The 22,654-nt window shown below is 43.1% G+C and overlaps 2 protein-coding genes across 3 annotated transcripts in view; one reads left to right on the top strand and one right to left on the bottom strand.

Moving 5' to 3' along the window:
- ggps1 (geranylgeranyl diphosphate synthase 1) overlaps window positions 1–1,137 on the bottom strand; it is a 57,386-nt gene extending 56,249 nt beyond the window's left edge. For both annotated transcript variants that reach the window (XM_065007778.1, XM_065007779.1), the window contains exon 1: window positions 797–1,137. The gene's annotated coding sequence lies outside the window, so the exon portion shown is untranslated. The remainder of the gene's footprint in view (window positions 1–796) is intronic.
- Window positions 1,138–1,493: 356 nt separating this feature from the next.
- Window positions 1,494–22,654, top strand: part of arid4b (AT-rich interaction domain 4B) — a 230,042-nt gene continuing 208,881 nt past the window's right edge. Inside the window, exons 1-2 of the mRNA XM_065008441.1 lie at window positions 1,494–1,699; window positions 12,771–12,824. Coding sequence (XP_064864513.1) covers window positions 12,819–12,824 — 6 coding nt within the window. The 5' untranslated portion in view covers window positions 1,494–1,699; window positions 12,771–12,818. The remainder of the gene's footprint in view (window positions 1,700–12,770; window positions 12,825–22,654) is intronic.

A 22,654-nucleotide genomic window follows, 5' to 3' on the forward strand; every position in this document is an offset into this window, starting at 1 on the left:
CAAATCAGCCATATCAGCTATGTTTTTTTTTTTTAAGGCAGTAAATTAAACTGAAGGAACTGTTTCGCGGCCAAATAAGGCTGCGCTGATAGCCAGGTATAGCAGTGGTAAGGCGTATGGACTCTGCAGTTGGGACAGCTTTATGTAGGTCCTAACAGTTTGTGGGCACCGCTTGTCACCGGTATAGTGCAATGAATGTATTGTTTAGTGTTATAGCTTTCCTGGCATGCATTAAAAAAAAAAGTTTGCCCCAACATTTAAGATGCTAAAATTGCCATTGCATACCTGTCAAGCAGATGGATTATCTTTGGCAAAAGGAGAAATGCTCATTAAATGAGAGAAATAAGCTTTTTGTCGGTGTGGAAAACTTCTGTGATCTTTCGTTTCAGCTCATGAAATATGGGACCAACACTTTACATGTTGCGTTTACATTTTTGTTCAGTATAATACAATAATGTTCTATTCTAATTCTGTGAAACTGACCTCATCATTGTGGTTTCACGGTTGTTGAGAAACCAACTGCAAAACGATCACGAATGCAACCTAATATATAATATATATTTATTTCTGAGCGAGCATGAGAATGATGGTGCTGCTTATAACGTTTCTGTTCCAACTGAACAGCCAGCCCACAAGCCACTAGCTAACAAAACAAAAAGGAGAAAAAAATTAAGTCACTAACAACAATTGAACAGTTTCAGCTAAATTGCTAGTCTTTCTTTTGTTCTGTTGTCTAGTCATATTTCACAAAGAAAACAACTTATGTTGTAGTTGGTAAACACATAGCTCCACCCACCTTGTCAGCCGGTATCCGGAAACGTCCCCACTTCCGCTTTCAGACCCTTTTCTTAGCTAGCCAATATGCTAACAATAGCGCCTAGGTCAACAAGCTTTTTTTCTCTCCAGATAATTTATTTAAAACATCCCCCCAAAAAATATTACGTTCATAATTGATCAGTATGAACTTACGATTAGACGCCAAGTAACTATACAATCAAATATTGGTCATAGTTCTCCAAACCACACCATGATGGTGATACACTGAGCCACAGCAATAAGACGAGGAACCAAGATGATTTGGTCGAGAAAAAAATAATGTTCATCTGCTCCCACTGCCAGCTATATACGCCATGGCTCCTTCACAGAGCAAGCGCAGGAGTAGGTGGGGCACTCAAACAAACCATTTTCCAGGACGCCTCTATCCCGCTGGGAACTCTGGCTGTTGTAGTTTTTACATAGTTTATTGTCTCGTCTCTCTCCAGTCTATGGGAACGTGTAAATAAATCCTCGACGACTACATCTCCACGCCTACCATTTGCCTTTGCTGTTTCCATGCCGTCATTGAAATATATCGGGGCAAACCATTTTTTAATCTGAAAACCAGCCAATCATTACAAGCCAAAGGGGCGGTGAACTCCGAGGTGTTGTCCAATGAGCGAAAGTATTGATGTCCGTGGGTGGTGTTGTGTATCTGTCAGTCAGTTTCAGAAGCGGAGAGAGAGGATCATAGAGGAGAAAGCTCTCTGGCTACGACTTTTGTCGAATTCACATACCAACATCTAAACCGAACCGGGGTCAGTGGACAAACGCTAAAAAATAAATAAAAACAACTGGAAAATTGTAGGATTAAATGATTTTATGGATTAATTTTGAACCTTTTCTTTCGTCGAAAGAAAACATTCTCAACTTGACTTCATAGGTAAGGGATCGTGCTTTTTGCATGCCTTTAGGACGGGGTGAAAAAAAATATTACCGACTTGGACTACATTGAATTTCGATGCCTGGAAAAAAAAAAAGGATTGTAATGTGATCTAATTTAATCTAGGGGGGATGAATGAAACATCAATCGTGAACATGGAATCGTAACTCTTAAATGCACACATTAAATCTAACATTTAATCGGTGAATCGTTTTATTTTATGAATAGTGTAACACCTAGGCTTTACCTATTTCCTCGTTTTAAAAATGACATACTTTATTTATTGTGTTGGAACAATGCGACTTGCCAACGTCATTCATTGTAACCTGCCGTGTTGTCGACTTGTTTCATAATGGTACTGAGAGGATCACTTTCTACTGGGCCAGCGACCCACTGTTGTGGTGGAATTTTTTTTAAACACGACGATTCACTTTCTAATGGTGTGTGGCTGCCTGGTAGGCATCGAATAGCTTTCGTTAACTGATTGGGAGAAAATGCTGCCTTGTTGGAGTCAGAGCTAGTCCTCCTTACGTAAGACTATGCCTACATCAGTAAACATTCCCCCTCGCTTTTTGCATCGACTTCCAATACAGTAATGTTCGTTACGTTTTTTATGGAGTTTCACAAGTCAATTGCGAATCTGAACTCGGCTACATTTTCTTTTGTTGCTTTGATTTTTTTTAAGGCCAGCAACAATGTTGCAATTGAGTCAGAACTCGCTCCTTCTAGTGGCCGTAGTAGTTGTTCTGCTGCAGCTTGACACATTTCGATGTTCCCCCTCGTCGAAATGATTTCGTCCTTTTATTTGTTGCCTGATAATTCCCGGTAAACACTTATTTTGAGTCGGGGGGAAATGACTGGACCAGCGGAGTTGTCTGGGGGTGACATTGTAGCCCCTGAGATCGGCAACTCGTCGAGAGCTATTTTGGCTTTACGTTATAACCTCAAAGTGAAATGTGTCACGCCTCCTGAACAAGGATGTAATTCTTGGCGATTATTATTGGTTTAGAATTCAGTGTTTTGAAACGACTTTATTGGGCTCGATCTTGTTGCCAAGTGTTTTGTCAATTTTGCTTCTTTGTCAGAGAGGTACACTTGGATGTACTCGACCGTCAGCAAATTTGTAGAACAACTGCTTCGCTGCTCGTATAGACGAGCCGGGGGTGAATCAATCTGTTTTCAATCGTCCTGCAGCAGTCTTACTTTCAATAACTTTGCATTGTTTTGCTCTCATAGAATTAACGTTGTAATGACAAGTGCTAGTTCTTGGTTCGGGTTGTCGAGTGTAGTTTTTATCGCACTATTTGCTTACCGATCTCTGTGGAGATAGCCAGCAGATTCCGACCCTACTGTTATGCTTCGAGCTTGTACTGAGCTGCACTGGGGTCTGAAATTGCCATCGTGATCTGATTTAACGCCCTATTCGGACAGGATTAGTTTTAGAGGTGAGGTTGGGTAACGTAATTATGTGCAAGAGCACAAAACGCCATATCTGTAATTGTATGACCGTCCGAATCTGCCATCTCTATAAATTTTTTACATGGCAGAAGTAACCATTCTCAAGTTTGACAGGTGTTGCTCACGGTTTGAGCAAGAAAACAATAAGATAAAATAAATTGAATGAAGTGCCGTAAGCTTTATATGAATGACCTAGATGTATCAACTTTCACAGCGAATGCTTTTATTTATGTTTTGTGCGAATGAATTGAAAAATATCACACCTTTTTAACCCTTGCTGTTAATAGATGGCAAAACAGCAGCGTTCAACTGACCTAAACGTTTGGAAATGATAAGTTAACTTTCTCATCCATAGCCTTAAAACACATCTCAAGTGCAAGCGCACTGTTTAGCTCACATCTGAAGGCTGGGGGCATTTAGGACGTACTGTGCGTCGCTAAAATATCCCAATGATTATAATCAAACTTACTCAATTCAAATATTATGGCTGCACTATTACAAAAGATGAGTGTGGCACTATCACCTGGACATGTTGAAATATCTTCACTCCTACAATACAAACCTTCAGGCTTCAATAGAAGAAGAAAAAAAAAAGTATGAATTACAGTTTTGGGGGAAAAAACGAATTCCGTCCGAATCGTCCTCTGGAATAATGGACATTGTGGAGTAATAATTACATAACCAACCTTCTCTAGTAATACTAGTCCCGTGTGAATAGGGCTTAAGACACGAGATGTGGGTCAGAAAAAAAAATAGTCTCGGAAACATTTAGTTTTCCCACAAAGCTGCTCTTTTTATCCCCATGCTAGCTACCAGTAGCCACAGCAGCCATTATGAAATGGCACTTTGCGTTGAACAACAAAGGAGTTTGACTGTCCAGAGGTGGCTACTGCTAGCTAGCATGAGAATGAAAATGGCCGTTTTCAGGAAAAGTACCAGTATTTCATTATTTTTCGGTTTATCAGTTTGGATACAGGCAACATTTGGAACACGGTTGCACATCCCTGCGTTGAGGTATGTTTTCCGATCCATATCTCGCGCCTGTTCCGCGGTGTGTTTTTACACTTCGTCCCTTACAGTTTTTTTGTTTTGTTGTTGAACTTTGTACGATTTGCTTAATCATTTTGTGCAGTGTGAACACTCCCAAGGAACTCAGACCCCTCAAAAGAGCCCCCCGACAGGAACCAAACAGTTCCTTTTTTTTTAGGGGCAATGTGAACACAGCTCCCCAGGTTGGCTTTTCATTATTCCCGCACCCGACTACTACAAAACCATTTCCCCTGCCATAAACTCTCTCACATCGGGACCACAATAGAGAGACGATGATATGTGCTGTTTTTGAATAGGCCTATTGATTAGCGATGGTCATGGATGCACAGAAATGTCCAAATATGTGTGGAGAGTTTTTAGTTCAGATTCTTTTGTTTTCAATATGTGATCTATAGGCTAAGATAGCTTCATAAGCTGTTTATTCAATTGTGGGGTTTGAATAGTGTGAGAAGTCAACATATTTGGTGAGAATCACAACATAGGGTACAATATCCTTTCTAGTTCTTAAAGGGCCAGTAGCCTACGATGGGTGTACGATTTTTACATTTCAGCATCATTCTGTTACGATTAACATGCAAATATTATATTATTATTTCAAATCTAGCCGGTGATAACATTCTGATGGAAGGGCTTCTCCTGCACTTAGTAAAATCCCAGAATGCATTTGGTGAATGTTGGAAAAAGATATTGGTTCCTTTCTAAACATAGCCATGTGAACGCAAAGGGTATTCGGATCGCAAAATAGGTGACGTGAACTGGCAAAATAGTTCTCATCCAAAGCCAAGAGCAGTTTGAATAGAAAAATAACTTGAGTTATTTAGCTTTTTTCTTACCCCAGAGTTCACTTTAAAGTGGACCGAGTTAGGTTCTTTTCAAGAGGACTATATGTCAAACCACCCTTAAAGGGATAATCAACCACAAGCTATATAAATTGCATTTATTAACATCTACATTCGTTTTTTTGAGAAGTTTATTTTATTACAGACAACTTAATGCATACTTTTATATTATGGAAGCTGGAGAAAAAAATGAACAAATTATATTTAAAAAAAAAAACTGCAAAGTATTTTTCCAGAGTGTACTATTATAAATACATGTAATTTTGTCCTTGAAACCTTTAATTGAAATGCTGTAGAATTCTATTAATTCCTATGGAGGACTGCTCCTACTGGGGGGTGCCAATATGGCTGACCGGTGGCTTCAAAGCCTCTCACTGGCCAGTACTATCAGCAGTCCAGGGTATATATAGATTTTTGTCATTGGGAGCATTGTGAGATTTTACTTTAAAAAGAAATATATATATTTAACACGTTCTCATTTACAACAGCGACCTGGCCAAGATAAAGCAAATCTTGTTCGACACTTACAACGACACAGAGTTACACATGGAACAAACAAACGTTCAGTCAATAACACAGTAGAAAAATATACGTACAGGGTGTGGAAATGTAGAAGATTAGGGAGGTGAGGCAATAAATAGGCCATAGAGGCGAAATAATTAGTAGTTGGGTGTGCTATTTACAGATGGGCTGTGTACAGGTACAGTGATCGGTAAGCTGCTCTGACAGCTGATGCTTAAAGTTAGAGAGGGAGATATGACTCCAGCTTCAGTGATGTAAAAAAATAATAATAATAATTTTGCAATTCATTCCAGTTATTGTCAGCAGAGAACTGGAAGGAAAGTCGGCCAAAGTAAGTGTTGGCTTTGGGGATGACCAGTGAGATATACCTGCTGAAATATACCGGCTGCTACTTAAAGGTTAAAGATAGAGAACGACCAACATGGATTTTTTTCCGGGCTGATGCAGATTTTTGGGGGTCAAGGAGGACAAAATAATGGTAATTTTATTTGAATGGTAAATCTCTTGATAAACTCGGTAAATTAAGATGGAAAAGACCTACCTCCAAATTCGAAACAACTCAATTGGCTTGGTCATCTATCTGTCAAGAAATAGTCAAGTTTACAACCCGGCCAACTCCACTCCCTTTCACATCTCTTTCCATCGTTTATATCGCTTGGTGACGTTTACTGTTACTATGAGAACTACCTCAATGGCGATGACATTCGCTACCAAGCCATAGATGTGCATAATATCTAATAAGGAGAGCGTGGGTAAGAAAACAATTATGAAACAACGCTGCACTTTGTCTGAGTGACTCATCTGCCAATACTTTGAGAAGTGAGAATGCACACGAATGTCTTGGTCTATAAACACGCAGGAAGATTCTTAGGTAGCTAAACCTATTGCCAACCTTCTCCCTATTAAGACAATCGTCTAATCTGACGATCAACTGTCAATTTACGTATCCGATTGCGGCTGGTCAGATCAGCACACCAGTAAATAGCTAACGTTACACTGCAAGTCAGATGGCTCGTTGCTGAAAATGGTGCATGTTCAGAATGATAACCAGCTAACGTTAGCTGGCTACGCTGGATATTAGCTCCTATCATGATATCTTAGTACCATGTTTATCTAGCCAGCTAGCTAGCATAGTAGCTAATATAGCTAGCTAAAGCCACAGAACGGGTCAGTTATAGTAATCTTTGCTAACAGGTCACATAACTATCAGTTTAGCTAGCTTGCTTATTGCATGCATGTCCGGGCATGTCGACACAAGCCTTATTATTAATAAACTAATATTTGCAACAGGAGTTTGATTCTGGTCACTGGTCATTCATCCGTTTCTCAATACTACACATTTCTGTTGGAGAATGAGCTAGCTTGCTGCTGATTCTCCCCGCGAGACATTCCTCAGCGTTGTGCTCAGGCTGTGTGTGGCGGCTGGCATAGCAGCAGCTTTGCTATGTAGAGGGACGATCGGCTAACCAGAATTTTGACTTCTATACCAAAACGATACAGAATCTATACTGTACCACTGCCTAAACAAATCTACGTATTAGCTAAAGTCATAAAATAACCACGGAACTTTTGTTTTAATTTTTTTACATTGAATGTGGAGAACTGAATATCTTCTATTCTGTATTTAATTTCTTTACAAAATAAAACCCCATATTAAATAACAGAATATCTTAAATGTACCTGACGCAAAACCATATGAGACTCGGAGCATACAAAATAATTGTACAATTACATTTAAACAGTTTTTAAAGGGTCATTTGATACATACAGTGCCTTCGGTAAGTATTCAGACCCCTTGACCTTTTCCACATGTTAAGTTACAGCCTACCTATAAAAACCTATTCATCAATCTACACACACCCTGTAATGTCAAAGCAAAAAGAGGTTTGTAGAAATGTTTGCAAATGTATAAAAAAACAAAAACTTATTTACGTTTTCAGACCCTTTGCTATAAGATTTGAAATTGAGCTCTGGTTGTTTCCACCTGTCGTAAATTCAATTGATTGGGCATGAGTAGACAGTGCATGTCAGAGCAAAAACCAAGCCACGAGGTGGAAGGAATTGCCCGTAGAGCTCCGAGACAGGATTGTGTCGAGGCAAAGATCTGGGGAAGGGGACCAATAGAATTATGCAGCATTGAAGGTTCCCAAGAACACAGTGACCTCCATCATTCTGAAATAGAAGAAGTTTAGAACCACCAAGACTCTTCCTAGAGCCGGCCGCCCGGCCAACCTGGGCAATCAGGGGAGAAGGGCCTTGGTCTGGGAGGTGACCGCGAACCCAAGTTTTTCTATGGAGATGGGAGAACCTTCCAGAAGGACAACCATCTCTGCAGCTCTCTACCAATCAGGCCTTTATGGTAGAGTGGCCAGACGGAAGCCACTCCTCAGTAAAAGGCACATGACAGTCCGCTTGGAGTTTGCCAAAAGGCACCTAAAGAATCTCAGACCACGAGAAACCAGATTTATCTGGTCTGATGAAACCAATTTGAACTATTTGGCCTGAATTCTAAGCGTCACGTCTGAAGGAAACCTGGCACCATCCCTACTGTGAAGCATGGTGGTGGCAGCATCATGCTGTGGGGATGTTTTTCAGCAGCAGGGCCTGGGAGACTAGTCAGGATCGAGGGAAAGATGAACGGAGCAAAGTACAGAAAGATCCTTGATGAAAACCTGCTCCAGAGCACTCAGACCCTCAGACTGGGGTGAAGGTTCACCTTCCAACAGGACAATGACCCTAAGCACACAGCCAAGCCAACGCAGGAGTGGCTTCGGGACAGGTCTATGAATGTCATTAAGTGGCCCAGACTTGAACCCGGTCGAACATCTCTACAGAGACCTGAAAATAGCTGTGCAGTGACGCTCCCCATCCAACCTGACAGAGCTTGAGAGGATCTGCAGAGAAGAATGGGAGAAACTCCCCAAATACAGGTGTGCCAAGCTTGTAGCGTCATACCCAATAAGACTTGAGGCTGTAATCGCTCCCAAAGGTGCTTCAACAAAGTACTGAGTAAAGAGTCTGAACATTTATGTAAATGTCATATTTCCGATGTATTTAAAAATATATGTTTGCAAAAATAAAATGAACTGTTTTTGCTTCATCATTATTGGGTGTAGCTTGATGAGGGGGAAAAAACAATTTAATCCATTTTAACATAACACTGTAACAAAATGTGGAACAAGTCAAGGGGGCGGCAGGCAGCCTAGTGGTTAGAGCTTTGGGCCAGTAACCGAGAGGGGATCAAATCCCCGAACTGACAAGGTAAAAATCTGTTGTTCTGCCCCTGAACAGGCAGTTAACCCACTGTTCCTAGGCCGTCATTGTAAGTAAGAATTTGTTCTTAACTGACTAAAGGTTAAATATATATATAATAATTATTATTATTATTTCCGAATGCACTGTTTATATGTTACATAGTCCCCAGGCCACAGTCAAACCAGTACCAGTCAAAGGTTAGGACACCTACTCATTCATTTTATATTTTAGATTCTTCAAAGTAGCTACACTGTGCCTTGATGACAGCTTTGCACACTCTTGGCATTCTCTCAACCAGCTTCACGAGGTAGTCACGTGGAATGCATTTCAATTAAAAGGCGTGCCTTGTTAAACGTTCATTTGAAGGAATTTCTTTGCGTAATGCATTTGAGCCATTCAGTTGTGTGACAAGGTAGGGGTGGTATACAGAAGACAGCCCTATTTGGTAAAAGACCAAGTCCATATTATGGCAAGAACAGCTCAAATAAGCAAAGACTTCAAAGACATGAATGTCACTCAATCAGGAACATTTCCAAAACTTTGAAAGTTTCTTCAAGTGCAGTCGCAAAACCATCAAGCACTATGATGAAACTGGCTCTCATGAGGACCACCACAGGAAAGGAAGACCCAGAGTTACCTCTGCTGCAGAGGAGAAGTTCATTAGAGTTACCAGTCTCAGAAATTGCAGCCCAAATAAATGCTTCACAGAGTTCAAGTAACAGACACATCTCAACATCAACTGTTCAGAGGAGACTGTGTGAATCAGACCTTTATGGTTGAATTGCTGCAAAGAAACCACTACTAAAGGATACCAATAAGAAGAGACTTGCTTTGACCAAGAAACACGAACAGTCCAAATGTGACATTTTTGGTTCCAACCGCGGTGTTTTTGTGAGATGCAGAGTAGATGAACAGATGATCTCTGCATGTGTGGTTCCCACCGTGAAGCATGGAGGAGGAGGTGTGATGGTGTGTGGCTGCTTTGCTGCTGAAACTGTCAGTGATTTATTTAGAATTCAAGGCACACTTAACCAGCATGGCTACCACAGCATTCTTCAGTGATACGTCATCCCATCTGGTTTGGGCTTAGTAGGACTATCATGTGGTTTTCAACAGGACAATGACCCAACACACCTCCAGGCTGTGTAAGGGCTATTTGACCAAGAAGGAGAGTGATGGAGTGCTGCATCAGATTACCTGGCTTCCACAATCACCTGACCTCAACCCAATTGAGATGGTTTGGGATGAGTTGGACTGCAGAGTGAAGGAAAAGCAGCCAACAAGTGCTCAGTATATGTGGGAACTCCTTCAAGACGGTTGGAAAAGCATTCCAGGTGAAGCTGGTTGAGGGAATGCTAAGCGTGTGCCAAGCTGTCACCAAGGCAAAGGGTTTTTTAAGAGTAAAAAAAAAACCTTGAATGAGTAGGTGTGTCAACTTTTAAGACTTTTAAAGATAAGAGCATCTGCTAAATGACTCACAACTGTAAGTTGCTCTAGATAACAGCATCTGCTAAATGACTAAAATGTCAATGTAATTAGATCACCACAACAGTGAAGATGTCACTTGAGTTGTGTGCTAGTAAACAAACACCACAGGACTGAGGATGTGATGGGCCTAGGGACTTCTGTAATGTGATGGGCCTGGGGACTACCGTAATGTGATGGGCCTGGGGACTACCTGTTACTCCACAGAAGTAACTCAATCCTCCAGAAATTGCAAGCTAAGCTAACCAAGGTTGCCCCCCGGGGTGGCAGGGTAGCCTAGTGGTTAGAGCATTGGACTAGTAACCGGAAGGTTGCGAGTTCAAACCCCCGAGCTGACAAGGTACAAATCTGTCGTTCTGCCCCTGAACAGGCAGTTAACCCACTGTTCCCAGGCCGTCATTGAAAATAAGAATTTGTTCTTAACTGACTTGCCTAGTAAAATAAAGGTAAAATTAAAAAAATGTGATGGGCCTGGGGACTACCGTAATGTGACGGGCCTGGGGACTTCTGTAATGTGATTGGCCTGGGGACTTCTGTAATGTGATTGGCCTGGGGACTACTGTAATGTGATTGGCCTGGGGACTACCGTAATGTGATTGGCCTGGGGACTACCGTAATGTGACGGGCCTGGGGACTTCTGTAATGTGATTGGCCTGGGGACTTCTGTAATGTGACGGGCCTGGGGACTTCTGTAATGTGATTGGCCTGGGGACTTCTGTAATGTGATTAGCCTGGGGACTTCTGTAATGTGATTGGCCTGGGGACTACTGTAATGTGATTGGCCTGCGGACTACCGTAATGTGAAGGGCCTGGGGACTTCTGTAATGTGATTGGCCTGGGGACTTCTGAAATGTGACGGGCCTGAGGACTACCGTAATGTGATTGGCCTGGGGACTACCGTAATGTGATGGGCCTGGGGACTTCTGTAATGTGATTAGCCTGGGGACTTCTGTAATGTGATTGGCCTGGGGACTACTGTAATGTGATTGGCCTGGGGACTACCGTAATGTGATTGGCCTGGGGACTACCGTAATGTGACGGGCCTGGGGACTTCTGTAATGTGATTGGCCTGGGGACTTCTGTAATGTGATTGGCCTGGGGACTTCTGTAATGTGATTGGCCTGGGGACTTCTGTAATGTGATGGACCTGGGGACTACCGTAATGTGATTGGCCTGGGGACTACCGTAATGTGACGGGCCTGGGGACTTCTGTAATGTGATTGGCCTGGGGACTTCTGTAATGTGATTGGCCTGGGGACTACCGTAATTTGACGGGTCTGGGGACTACCGTAATGTGACGGGCCTGGGGACTACCGTAATATGACGGGTCTGGGGACTACCATAATGTGACGGGCAGAGCATTAAATTAACACCCGACACCTGCCAAGTGCGGTATGTTTTGGCATTGTGGGTAAGATGTTTATTTCACCAGCCACGTTGGCAGGTGGTCAGAGCTCCACAGTGTGAGCATTTCACTCGTATTTGTGAATAAAAATAGTCAAGTATGATCACATTTATAGTAAAATAAATGTGTCAGTCGCTGTTTTCAAAAGTAGTTCTGCCGATTTTTGTTTCACAGCTGGTAAATGAATCGCGCACACAGTCAAAGAAATACGAATCCTATATCGCCTATCCCACAGTACACTGCAACATTTCCTGGATAGGGTCTGTGCGCATGTGAAGAGCTGGTTTGTGTGCTGTAATTTTAGCGGCAAAAATATATATATATATATTTTTTTAAATCTACCTACCACAGTGGCTAGTGGCCCGAAAAGTAAAATGTATGTCCTGGTGACAGGTGAAATAAAGGAAACCGTGGTATATATTCTCCTAACGTATTGCATAAGTTGACTGCTGGTATTTACTTCAAAAGTAGCTACCAAAAAAAAAGTAAAAGAAAGAGTTTGAACGGTAAAAACCATCCCAATACCATGGTATAACTGCCCACGTCTTTTTGACAAATCAGAAGTTTCAGAAATAACATACTTTTTAGTTATTGGCAAACATGCATATCAACTATATGTTTAGATTAATTTTATACATTTTTGATTTGCAGTGAGTGTGAAAGCTCTTTAATTTTAAACGTGATTCCTAGGAACTGTACAAATTGTCCCAATTGAGTGATTTTTTTAAAGGGATGTCATATAAAGACCTCCAACACCCTGTTTCCTGTTTCCTGTTTCCTGATATGACTCTAGTATACCTTGATATATAGGTTAGATTGTGTGATTTGTGTAAACTAGCCTGAGTGTCAGTCTTGTGGCATAATGCCAACAATGTTTGTCATGACGATGAGTGAAGGATTTGGAATGGTGGTTGACTGGCACCAGTCTACACAAACCTTCACCTACATAGAAAGCTATTATACAGAATGTATTATACACATTGTTATGGTGGAGTAGGGTCATAAACTGATGTGAGACGACTGACACGGTTTTCAAAACGTCAATTTTCATCCACAGAATCGTTACGCTGGTCACTCAAGAGGAGCCCAGAGGACTGGGAAAGAGATGAAGGTAATTCCTGTACTCTACACATGATTTTAAATGGTTATTTTTAAAATCTCATTTACTGTGGAGAAGCAACTTGGCCGTGTCTTCACAGATCATTTTCATGTCTGAAAAGACCATTGTGGGTATTTGTGAAGTTTGATGATAAATGTGTGCATGGGGCAGTAATTCATGAAGTAAAATCCTTTAACCATTGTAGACTAATGTAGACTGAAATTCATGAAATATATGAGATTTTCTGTACATTTTGTAACTTTTTAGCCATTAGTTCTGAAAGCAATGCCAAGATCCTAAAAGGGCCCCTGAAAATGGTGCAACAATTGTGTACAAACGTCAACACGTAATTGCTCTCGAGCCCCTGCAGCTGTGGACAAAGACAGTAAAAATAAACTCTGTGGTTGTGGTTTCACCCTACAACCTCATTGGACCATGCTGTGCCAATCGAATCCCCACTCCCACTTTAAGCTTGTAACCTCATTGGACATCATTCTTCCGGCCAATCAACATTGTCCCTCAGGTTTGGTTGTGGCTAGTTCATGTTGTACAGACAGGGAGGAGCCTCTTGTGATATGCATACATTTCAATGTTTTATACATATATATATATATGTATATGTAATAATGACAATTACAACAATACTGAATGAACAATGTACACTTTTATTTTAACTTAATTTAATACATCAATAAAATCCATTTAGTCTCAAATAAATAATGAAACATGTTCAATTTGGTTTAAATAATGCAAAAACAAAGTGTTGGAGAAGAAAGTAATATGTGCAATATGTGCCATGTAAGAAAGCTAACGTTTCAGTTCCTTGCTCAGAACATGAGAACATATGAAAGCTGGTGGATCCTTTTAACATGTTCTTCAATATTCCCAGTTAAGAAGTTTTAGGTTGTAGTTATTATAGGAATTATAGGGCTATTTCTCTCTATAACATTTGTATTTCATTAACCTTTGACTATTGGATGTTCTAATAGGTACTTTAGTATTGCCAGCCTAATCTCGGGAGATGATAGGCTTGAATTCATAAACAGCGCTGTGCTTCATGCATTGCGAAGAGCTGTTTGAATAAATGCTTACGAGCCTGCTGCTGCCTACCACCGCTCAGTCAGACTGCTCTATCAAATCATAGACTTAGTTATAATATAATAACACACAGAAATAACTAAATATGCAGGTTTAAAAATATATACTTGTGTATTGATTTTAAGGCATTGATGTTTATGGTGGAGTCAATCACCACCTTCCGGAGACACCTGAAACCCCACCTCTTTAAGGAATACCTAGGATAGGATAAAGTAATCCTTCTCACCCCCCCTTAAAAGATTTAGATGCACTATTGTAAAGTGGCTGCTCCACTGGATGTCATAAGGTGAATGCACCAATTTGTAAGTCGCTCTGGATAAGAGCGTCTGCTAAATGACTTAAATGTAAATGGTTAGGTACACAATGGTGCAACGACAGTGCTTTTTTCGTGAATGTGCTTGTTAAATCACTCGTTTGGAGAAGTAGGCTGTGATTCGATGATAAATTAACAGGCACCGTATTGATTATATGTAACGCAGGACAAGCTAGTTAACTACACATGGTTGATGATATGACTAGTTTAACTGGTGATTATGTTAAGATTGATTGTTTTTTATAAGATACGTTTAATGCTAGCTAGCACCTTACCTTGGCTCCTTGCTGCACTCGCGTAACAGGTAGTCAGCCTGCCACGCAGTCTCCTCGTGGAGTAACAGGTAGTCAGCCTGCCACGCAGGCTTCTTGTGGAGTAACAGGTAGTCAGCCTGCCACGCAGGCTCCTTGTGGAGTAACAGGTAGTCAGCCTGCCACGCAGGCTCCTTGTGGAGTAACAGGTAGTCAGCCTGCCACGCAGTCTCCTCGTGGAGTAACAGGTAGTCAGCCTGCCACGCAGGCTCCTTGTGGAGTAACAGGTAGTCAGCCTGCCACGCAGTCTCCTCGTGGAGTAACAGGTAGTCAGCCTGCCACGCAGTCTCCTCGTGGAGTAACAGGTAGTCAGCCTGCCACGCAGTCTCCTCGTGGAGTAACAGGTAGTCAGCCTGCCACGCAGTCTCCTCGTGGAGTAACAGGTAGTCAGCCTGCCACGCAGGCTCCTTGTGGAGTAACAGGTAGTCAGCCTGCCACGCAGTCTCCTCGTGGAGTAACAGGTAGTCAGCCTGCCACGCAGGCTCCTTGTGGAGTAAAGGTAGTCAGCCTGCCACGCAGTCTCCTCGTGGAGTAACAGGTAGTCAGCCTGCCACGCAGGCTCCTTGTGGAGTAACAGGTAGTCAGCCTGCCACGCAGTCTCCTCGTGGAGTAACAGGTAGTCAGCCTGCCACGCAGGCTCCTTGTGGAGTAACAGGTAGTCAGCCTGCCACGCAGTCTCCTCGTGGAGTAACAGGTAGTCAGCCTGCCACGCAGGCTCCTCGTGGAGTAACAGGTAGTCAGCCTGCCACGCAGTCTCCTCGTGGAGTAACAGGTAGTCAGCCTGCCACGCAGTCTCCTCGTGGAGTAACAGGTAGTCAGCCTGCCACGCAGTCTCCTCGTGGAGTAACAGGTAGTCAGCCTGCCACGCAGTCTCCTCGTGGAGTAACAGGTAGTCAGCCTGCAACGCAGTCTCCTTGTGGAGTAACAGGTAGTCAGCCTGCCACGCAGGCTCCTTGTGGAGTAACAGGTAGTCAGCCTGCCACGCAGTCTCCTCGTGGAGTAACAGGTAGTCAGCCTGCCACGCAGTCTCCTCGTGGAGTAACAGGTAGTCAGCCTGCCACGCAGGCTCCTTGTGGAGTAACAGGTAGTCAGCCTGCCACGCAGTCTCCTCGTGGAGTAACAGGTAGTCAGCCTGCCACGCAGGCTCCTTGTGGAGTAAAAGGTAGTCAGCCTGCCACGCAGTCTCCTCGTGGAGTAACAGGTAGTCAGCCTGCCACGCAGGCTCCTTGTGGAGTAACAGGTAGTCAGCCTGCCACGCAGTCTCCTCGTGGAGTAACAGGTAGTCAGCCTGCCACGCAGGCTCCTTGTGGAGTAACAGGTAGTCAGCCTGCCACGCAGTCTCCTCGTGGAGTAACAGGTAGTCAGCCTGCCACGCAGGCTCCTTGTGGAGTAACAGGTAGTCAGCCTGCCACGCAGTCTCCTCGTGGAGTAACAGGTAGTCAGCCTGCCACGCAGTCTCCTCGTGGAGTAACAGGTAGTCAGCCTGCCACGCAGTCTCCTCGTGGAGTAACAGGTAGTCAGCCTGCCACGCAGTCTCCTCGTGGAGTAACAGGTAGTCAGCCTGCAACGCAGTCTCCTTGTGGAGTAACAGGTAGTCAGCCTGCCACGCAGGCTCCTTGTGGAGTAACAGGTAGTCAGCCTGCCACGCAGGCTCCTTGTGGAGTAACAGGTAGTCAGTCTGCAACGCAGTGTCCTCGTGGAGTGCAACGTAATCGGCCATAATTACCGATTGTTATGAAAACTTGAAATCGGCCCTAATTAATCGGCCATTCCGATTTAATCGGCCGACCTCTAATATGTAGGATATGCAATTTGGATTGAAATGTAATTGTGCAGCCCTACATGAAATGTCCTGCTACTAGAAAGTCGTGTAATGATTATACAGAGCATTAAGGATTTATTCAGACCCCCTTTTCCACATTCTGTTTCATTGCAGCCTTATTCTAAAATGTGTTTTCCCCCTCAGCAATCTACACACAATACCCGTAATAACAAAGCATAAACAGGTTTTGGTTTATATATATATATATATATATATATAAAACTGAAATATTGCATTTCCATAAGTTTTCAGACCCTTTACTCAGTACTTTGTTGAAGCGCCTTTGGCAGTAATTACAGCCTGGAGTCTTCTTGGGTATGACGCTACAAGCTTGGCACACCTGTATTTGGGGCGTTTCTCCCATGTCAGGTTGGATGGGGAGCGTTGCTGCAGATATTTCCAGAGCTGTATGAGCACACTAACTGTACTATTTGTGACGTAAATTGAGTATATAGTGTAACGACCCTGGGTTTATAAGCTCGGATATCGACTCTGCCGCTCGAGCAGTATGCTTTTGCAGCACAGTCGATAGCGCGCTGGACTTCGGGCTAGAAGGTTGAGGGTTCGAGACCTGCTGTTTCATTACAATAGTATGCTTATTAGTCATAGTATGGATATAGTTAGTATGCCAAAAGTTCCCGGATGTCGTACTAAATTCGGCAAAATACGAAGTATACAAGCAGTGGACACTATTTCTCGTGCTTTTAGTGCCCATAATGCAATTCTTCAGAAAATGGGCGTGGCTTCAACTTGTTCAGATTTCAAGAAAATGGTGGAAAATATGCAGCCGAAGTCTGACGAGAGGGGATCCATAATACACACATAATTATGACAAATGTTGTTGAGCAATGTAATAAAGTAATGTCAAATAAGTTACGTTACACGTTATGTGGGCTGACAATTTGTTAGCTTCCGAACCACAGCAGTAATCAGTATGTACGTTACTGGTATGTTAGCTAGCTCCCTAACGTTAGTTCGATACTAATACATTGGACTTGCCAGTATATTAACTATATGTAATTCTTAGCTTAGCTAAGTGGTATAGACGTTGTGCTTTCTCAATGGTCATTGTTAATTCTCTCTGGCAATCTTCTCTGATTTCAGAGACTTGTTCTGCCAGAGCGCAGAATAACTGCTGAATTCCTGAACGCTCAACACCCGTTTAATATGGCCGGTGTCAGTAAGGTCTGCAAAAAATATGAATTAAATTCTTGCCAGCAGCACAGTTACAGTCACCAACGCTCTGGATAACATGAAAACAGCCTAACCAGCTCTGCTAGGGAGAGTAACATGGTCAGAGTGGGGTGTTCTCTCATTTGTGTCTGGAAGTAGCTAGCAAGTTAGCCAGTTAGCTTGGGTGCTTGACTGCAGTTGTGAGGAGATCAACCCTACTCCTCCACCAGAGTGTCCAGTATGCGGCTGAACACTCAGAGAGTGAAGCGCTATGAATTTACGAACCCCCAGAGCACAGTCATAAAATGTCTAGCTAGTCATTTGTTATGCTAACAAGCTGGCCAGAGGTTGCATAGCAACAGCATCAACTTCCCGGTAGACGGGCGATGCGCAAGTACACTCAACTGAAAGGATACTGTTTTGTTTACAACATACAAAAAATAAAGAATAGTATGTAGTGTATATACAGTGGGGCAAAAAAAGTATTTAGTCAGCCACCAATTGTGCAAGTTCTCCCACTTCAAAATATGAGAGAGGCCTGTAATTTTCATCATAGGTGCTCCGGTCTCTCCAGAGATGTTCGATCAGGTTAAAGTCCGGGCTCTGGCTGGACTTTTTATCATTGTTTTAGCCTTTTAGTTCATGGCCTGATTTTTAACCCTCATTCTATTTATTCAAATGGATTCTTACGTCGAAAAGTATTTTTTTTTATTGTGCACAAGGTAACGGCCAACAACATCATCATACATTCAAGACTGGGCTGTTAGTGGGCCGGGGAGGATCTGGGGATTCTACTGGGCTGTTAGTGGGCCGGGGAGGATCTGGGGATTCTACTGGGCTGTTAGTGGGCCGGGGAGGATCTGGGGATTCTACTGGGCTGTTTGTGGGCCGGGGAGGATCTGGGGATTCTACTGGGCTGTTAGTGGGCCGGGGAGGATCTGGGGATTCTACTGGGCTGTTAGTGGGTGGGGGAGGATCTGATTCTACTGGGCTGTTAGTGGGCCGGGGAGGATCTGGGGATTCTACTGGGCTGTTTGTGGGGAGGATCTGGGGATTCTACTGGGCTGTTAGTGGGCCGGGGAGGATCTGGGGATTCTACTGGGTTGTTAGTGGGCCGGGGAGGATCTGGGGATTCTACTGGGCTGTTTGTGTGGAGGATCTGGGGATTCTACTGGGCTGTTTGGGGAGGATCTGGGGATTCTACTGGGCTGTTTGTGGGGAGGATCTGGGGATTCTACTGGGCTGTTTGGGGAGGATCTGGGGATTCTACTGGGCTGTTTGTGGGGAGGATCTGGGGATTCTACTGGGCTGTTTGTGGGGAGGATCTGGGGATTCTCTGGGCTGTTTGTGGGGAGGATCTGGGGATTCTACTGGGCTGTTTGTGGGGAGGATCTGGGGATTCTACTGGGCTGTTTGTGGGGAGGATCTGGGGATTCTACTGGGCTGTTTGTGGGGAGGATCTGGGGATTCTACTGGGCTGTTTGGGGAGGATCTGGGGATTCTACTGGGCTGTTTGTGGGGAGGATCTGGGGATTCTACTGGGCTGTTTGTGGGGAGGATCTGGGGATTCTACTGGGCTGTTTGTGGGGAGGATCTGGGGATTCTACTGGGCTGTTTGTGGGGAGGATCTGGGGATTCTACTGGGCTGTTAGTGGGGAGGATCTGGGGATTCTACTGGGCTGTTTGTGGGGAGGATCTGGGGATTCTACTGGGCTGTTTGTGGGGAGGATCTGGGGATTCTACTGGGCTATTTGTGGGGCGGGGAGGATCTGGGGATTCTACTGGGCTATTTGTGGGGCGGGGAGGATCTGGGGATTCTACTGGGCTGTTTGTGGGGAGGATCTGGGGATTCTACTGTATTTTCTAGTTTATATGCCACTCTGTTGTAGCTTTTACTTTGTTGTGACTGACAGCCTCTCCTGTTGTTTCTATGGTAACCGTCTCTGCAGACTTTTGCCTACCTGCAGGATATGTCCCAGTTTCTTGTTGGTGTCTGATATGAGAGTAAAAGGAGTGAGTTTAAATATGGAGAACGATAGGTCTGTCATTTTTGGATATTACATTGTGAGTGGGGGCAATCGGCAACTTATGTGACATGTATGATATGAGTAGAGCTGCTCGGTTTCTTTACTCTGTGTGAAATAATGTTGAAACGATTCTCCGTTCTCACAAGATGCTCACACGGAACAGAAAACTAGTAGGACCGTTGCTGAATTTATTGTATTCCATTTCAAGCATCGTACCAGCGTTAATGAAATGAACGAGTTAAATAAAGGTTATATAAAATAATGAAATGAATAACAACACATTTTCCACATTTCTTATCATGTGGAAAAAGGTCTGAACATAGTCATGCCATTGCCAAGGTAACCCCTGGTGGGTTAGTCGTAGTGAGTGGTGTTGAAATGACTCCAGCCTGGCCTAGTGGACAAAGAGCTGGCACATTTCATCCTTGAGAACTTCTGTGGAATGGAAGGAGGGCTTCAGCTAGGCCTGTGGTGGTCATGTGCTGGTTATTTTGTCAGCCGGTGATTTGTCAATCAAATAATTGTCGGTCTCACGTTAATTGACCGTTAATTAACAAACACATTTAGCATCTCCTGGCTTCCACACAGCCTACAAGCCACTGATGCAGACCTTTGGAACATCTACATGTAAAATAAGTATAATAAATCCATGTAATATAGCCTACACAATCACAATAAATCCATGTAATATAGCCTACACAATCACAATAAATCCATGATTTATTTTAGACTGTTGTGGAGAATCATGATAAGAAAATATAGTCTATTCCACACAGACCAAGCCACGCCACGGCACTCAAGGACGTTCCTCAACCACGAGACACTTGCGTTCAGTCTGCATGGTCAATGCAGCATGTTGATGACAACAATGTTGTTTTCACTTGGCTTCTTAATATAAATCCACCAGCGTTCTATAATGACACTATTAGCGTATGTTTCTAACATCAGCAAACAGCTAGTGTGTCTTTTTCTTAGCAAGTTACCCTAAATCTTGTGATGCTAATTGTTAGCTGCTAATGCTAATAGCTAGCTAGCTAATACATGTTCTGAGTAAGAGCAAACGTAGCTAACTAATACAGCCTGATAATACCAGTGATGGTGTAGACCTAAATTAGCATTTTGTTTGTGCAACAGTATTTTTTTTTTTAAATCAAAGAGGAATATGCAAAGCAAGAATATGTTAGCGACATGAAGTAGCTAAGAGAACATGCAATGTAGCCAAAGCTTGTAGAGTCCCCTAGGAAACACTTATCAACACTTTAGTTCCTACCCTGTCACAATAACTCCTCCCTGGCATTTAATTTGTTGTCATCTCAAACAACACTCTATTCAAAGTGCCCGCTGTTATATTCTAACTTTAGAATTAGAATAGTCATTAGAATTTAGAACTTTAGAATTAGAATAGTCATTAGAATTTAGAACTTTAGAATTAGAATAGTCATTAGAATTTAGAACTTTAGAATTAGAATAGTCATTCTATATCCATGATTCCAGCGGTTTTGCTCTAATTTGCAAGTCAAATCGCAATTGCGAAAGTTGGTTAAAAATAAGCCCTAAATGATTTTCCCATATCGTGCAGCCCTACGTGACAGTGTGGGCATGATCTCAATTGAGCAGTGGTGTAAAGTACTTACTTAAAAATACTTTCAAGTACTACTTAAGTCTTATTTTTGGTATCTTACCTTACTATTTTTATTTTATTTTTGACAACGTTTACTTCGCTTACATTCCTAAAGAAAATACTTGTACTTTTTACTCCATAAATTCTCCCAGATACCGAAAGTAGTCGGTACATTTTGAATGCTTAGCAGGGCAGGAAAATGTTGGAGTGTTGGAGTGTTCCCCTGGCTATCTGTAATGGTGTCTGAGTGTTGGAGTGTGCCCCTGGCTATCTGTAATGATGTCTGTGTTGGAGTGTTCCCCTGGCTATCTGTAATGATGTCTGAGTGTTGGAGTGTTCCCCTGGCTATCTGTAATAATGTCTGAGTGTTGGAGTGTTCCCCTGGCTATCTGTAATGATGTCTGTGTTGGAGTGTTCCCCTGGCTATCTGTAATGATGTCTGAGTGTTGGAGTGTTCCCCTGGCTATCTGTAATAATGTCTGAGTGTTGGAGTGTTCCCCTGGCTATCTGTAATGATGTCTGATGTCCCCTGGCTATCTGTAATAATGTCTGAGTGTTGTGTGCCCTGGCTATCTGTAATGATGTCTGTGTTGGAGTGTTCCCCTGGCTATCTGTAATAATGTCTGAGTGTTGGAGTGTTCCCCTGGCTATCTGTAAATAATGTCTGAGTGTTGGAGTGTTCCCCTGGCTATCTGTAATGATGTCAGAGTGTTGGAGTGTTCCCCTGGCTATCTGTAAATAATGTCTGAGTGTTGGAGTGTTCCCCTGGCTATCTGTAATAATGTCTGAGTGTTGGAGTGTTCCCCTGGCTATCTGTAAATAATGTCTGAGTGTTGGAGTGTTCCCCTGGCTATCTGTAATAATGTCTGAGTGTTGGAGTGTTCCCCTGGCTATCTGTAATAATGTCTGAGTGTTGGAGTGTGCCCCTGGCTATCTGTAATGATGTCTGAGTGTTGGAGTGTGCCCCTGGCTATCTGTAATGATGTCTGTGTTGGAGTGTTCCCCTGGCTATCTGTAATAATGTCTGAGTGTTGGAGTGTTCCCCTGGCTATCTGTAATGATGTCTGAGTGTTGGAGTGTGCCCCTGGTCCAATTCACACACTTGTCAAGAGAACATCCCTGGTCATCTCCTGCCTCTTGTGTGGCGGACTGACTAAACACACATGCTTTGTTTGTAAATAATGTCTGAGTGTTGGAGTGTTCCCCTGGCTATCTGTAAATAATGTTGTAGTGTTCTCCTGGCTATCTGTAATGATGTCTGAGTGTTGGAGTGTGCCCCTGGCTATCTGTAATGATGTCTGAGTGTTGGAGTGTGCCCCTGGCTATCTGTAAATGATGTCTGAGTGTTCCCCTGGCTATCTGTAAATAATATATGAGTGTTGGAGTGTTCCCCTGGCTATCTGTAAATAATGTCTGAGTGTTGGAGTGTTCCCCTGGCTATCTGTAAATAATGTCTGAGTGTTGGAGTGTTCCCCTG

Source organism: Oncorhynchus nerka, linkage group LG23, assembly GCF_034236695.1.
Source record: "Oncorhynchus nerka isolate Pitt River linkage group LG23, Oner_Uvic_2.0, whole genome shotgun sequence".
Classification (NCBI taxonomy): domain Eukaryota; kingdom Metazoa; phylum Chordata; class Actinopteri; order Salmoniformes; family Salmonidae; genus Oncorhynchus; species Oncorhynchus nerka.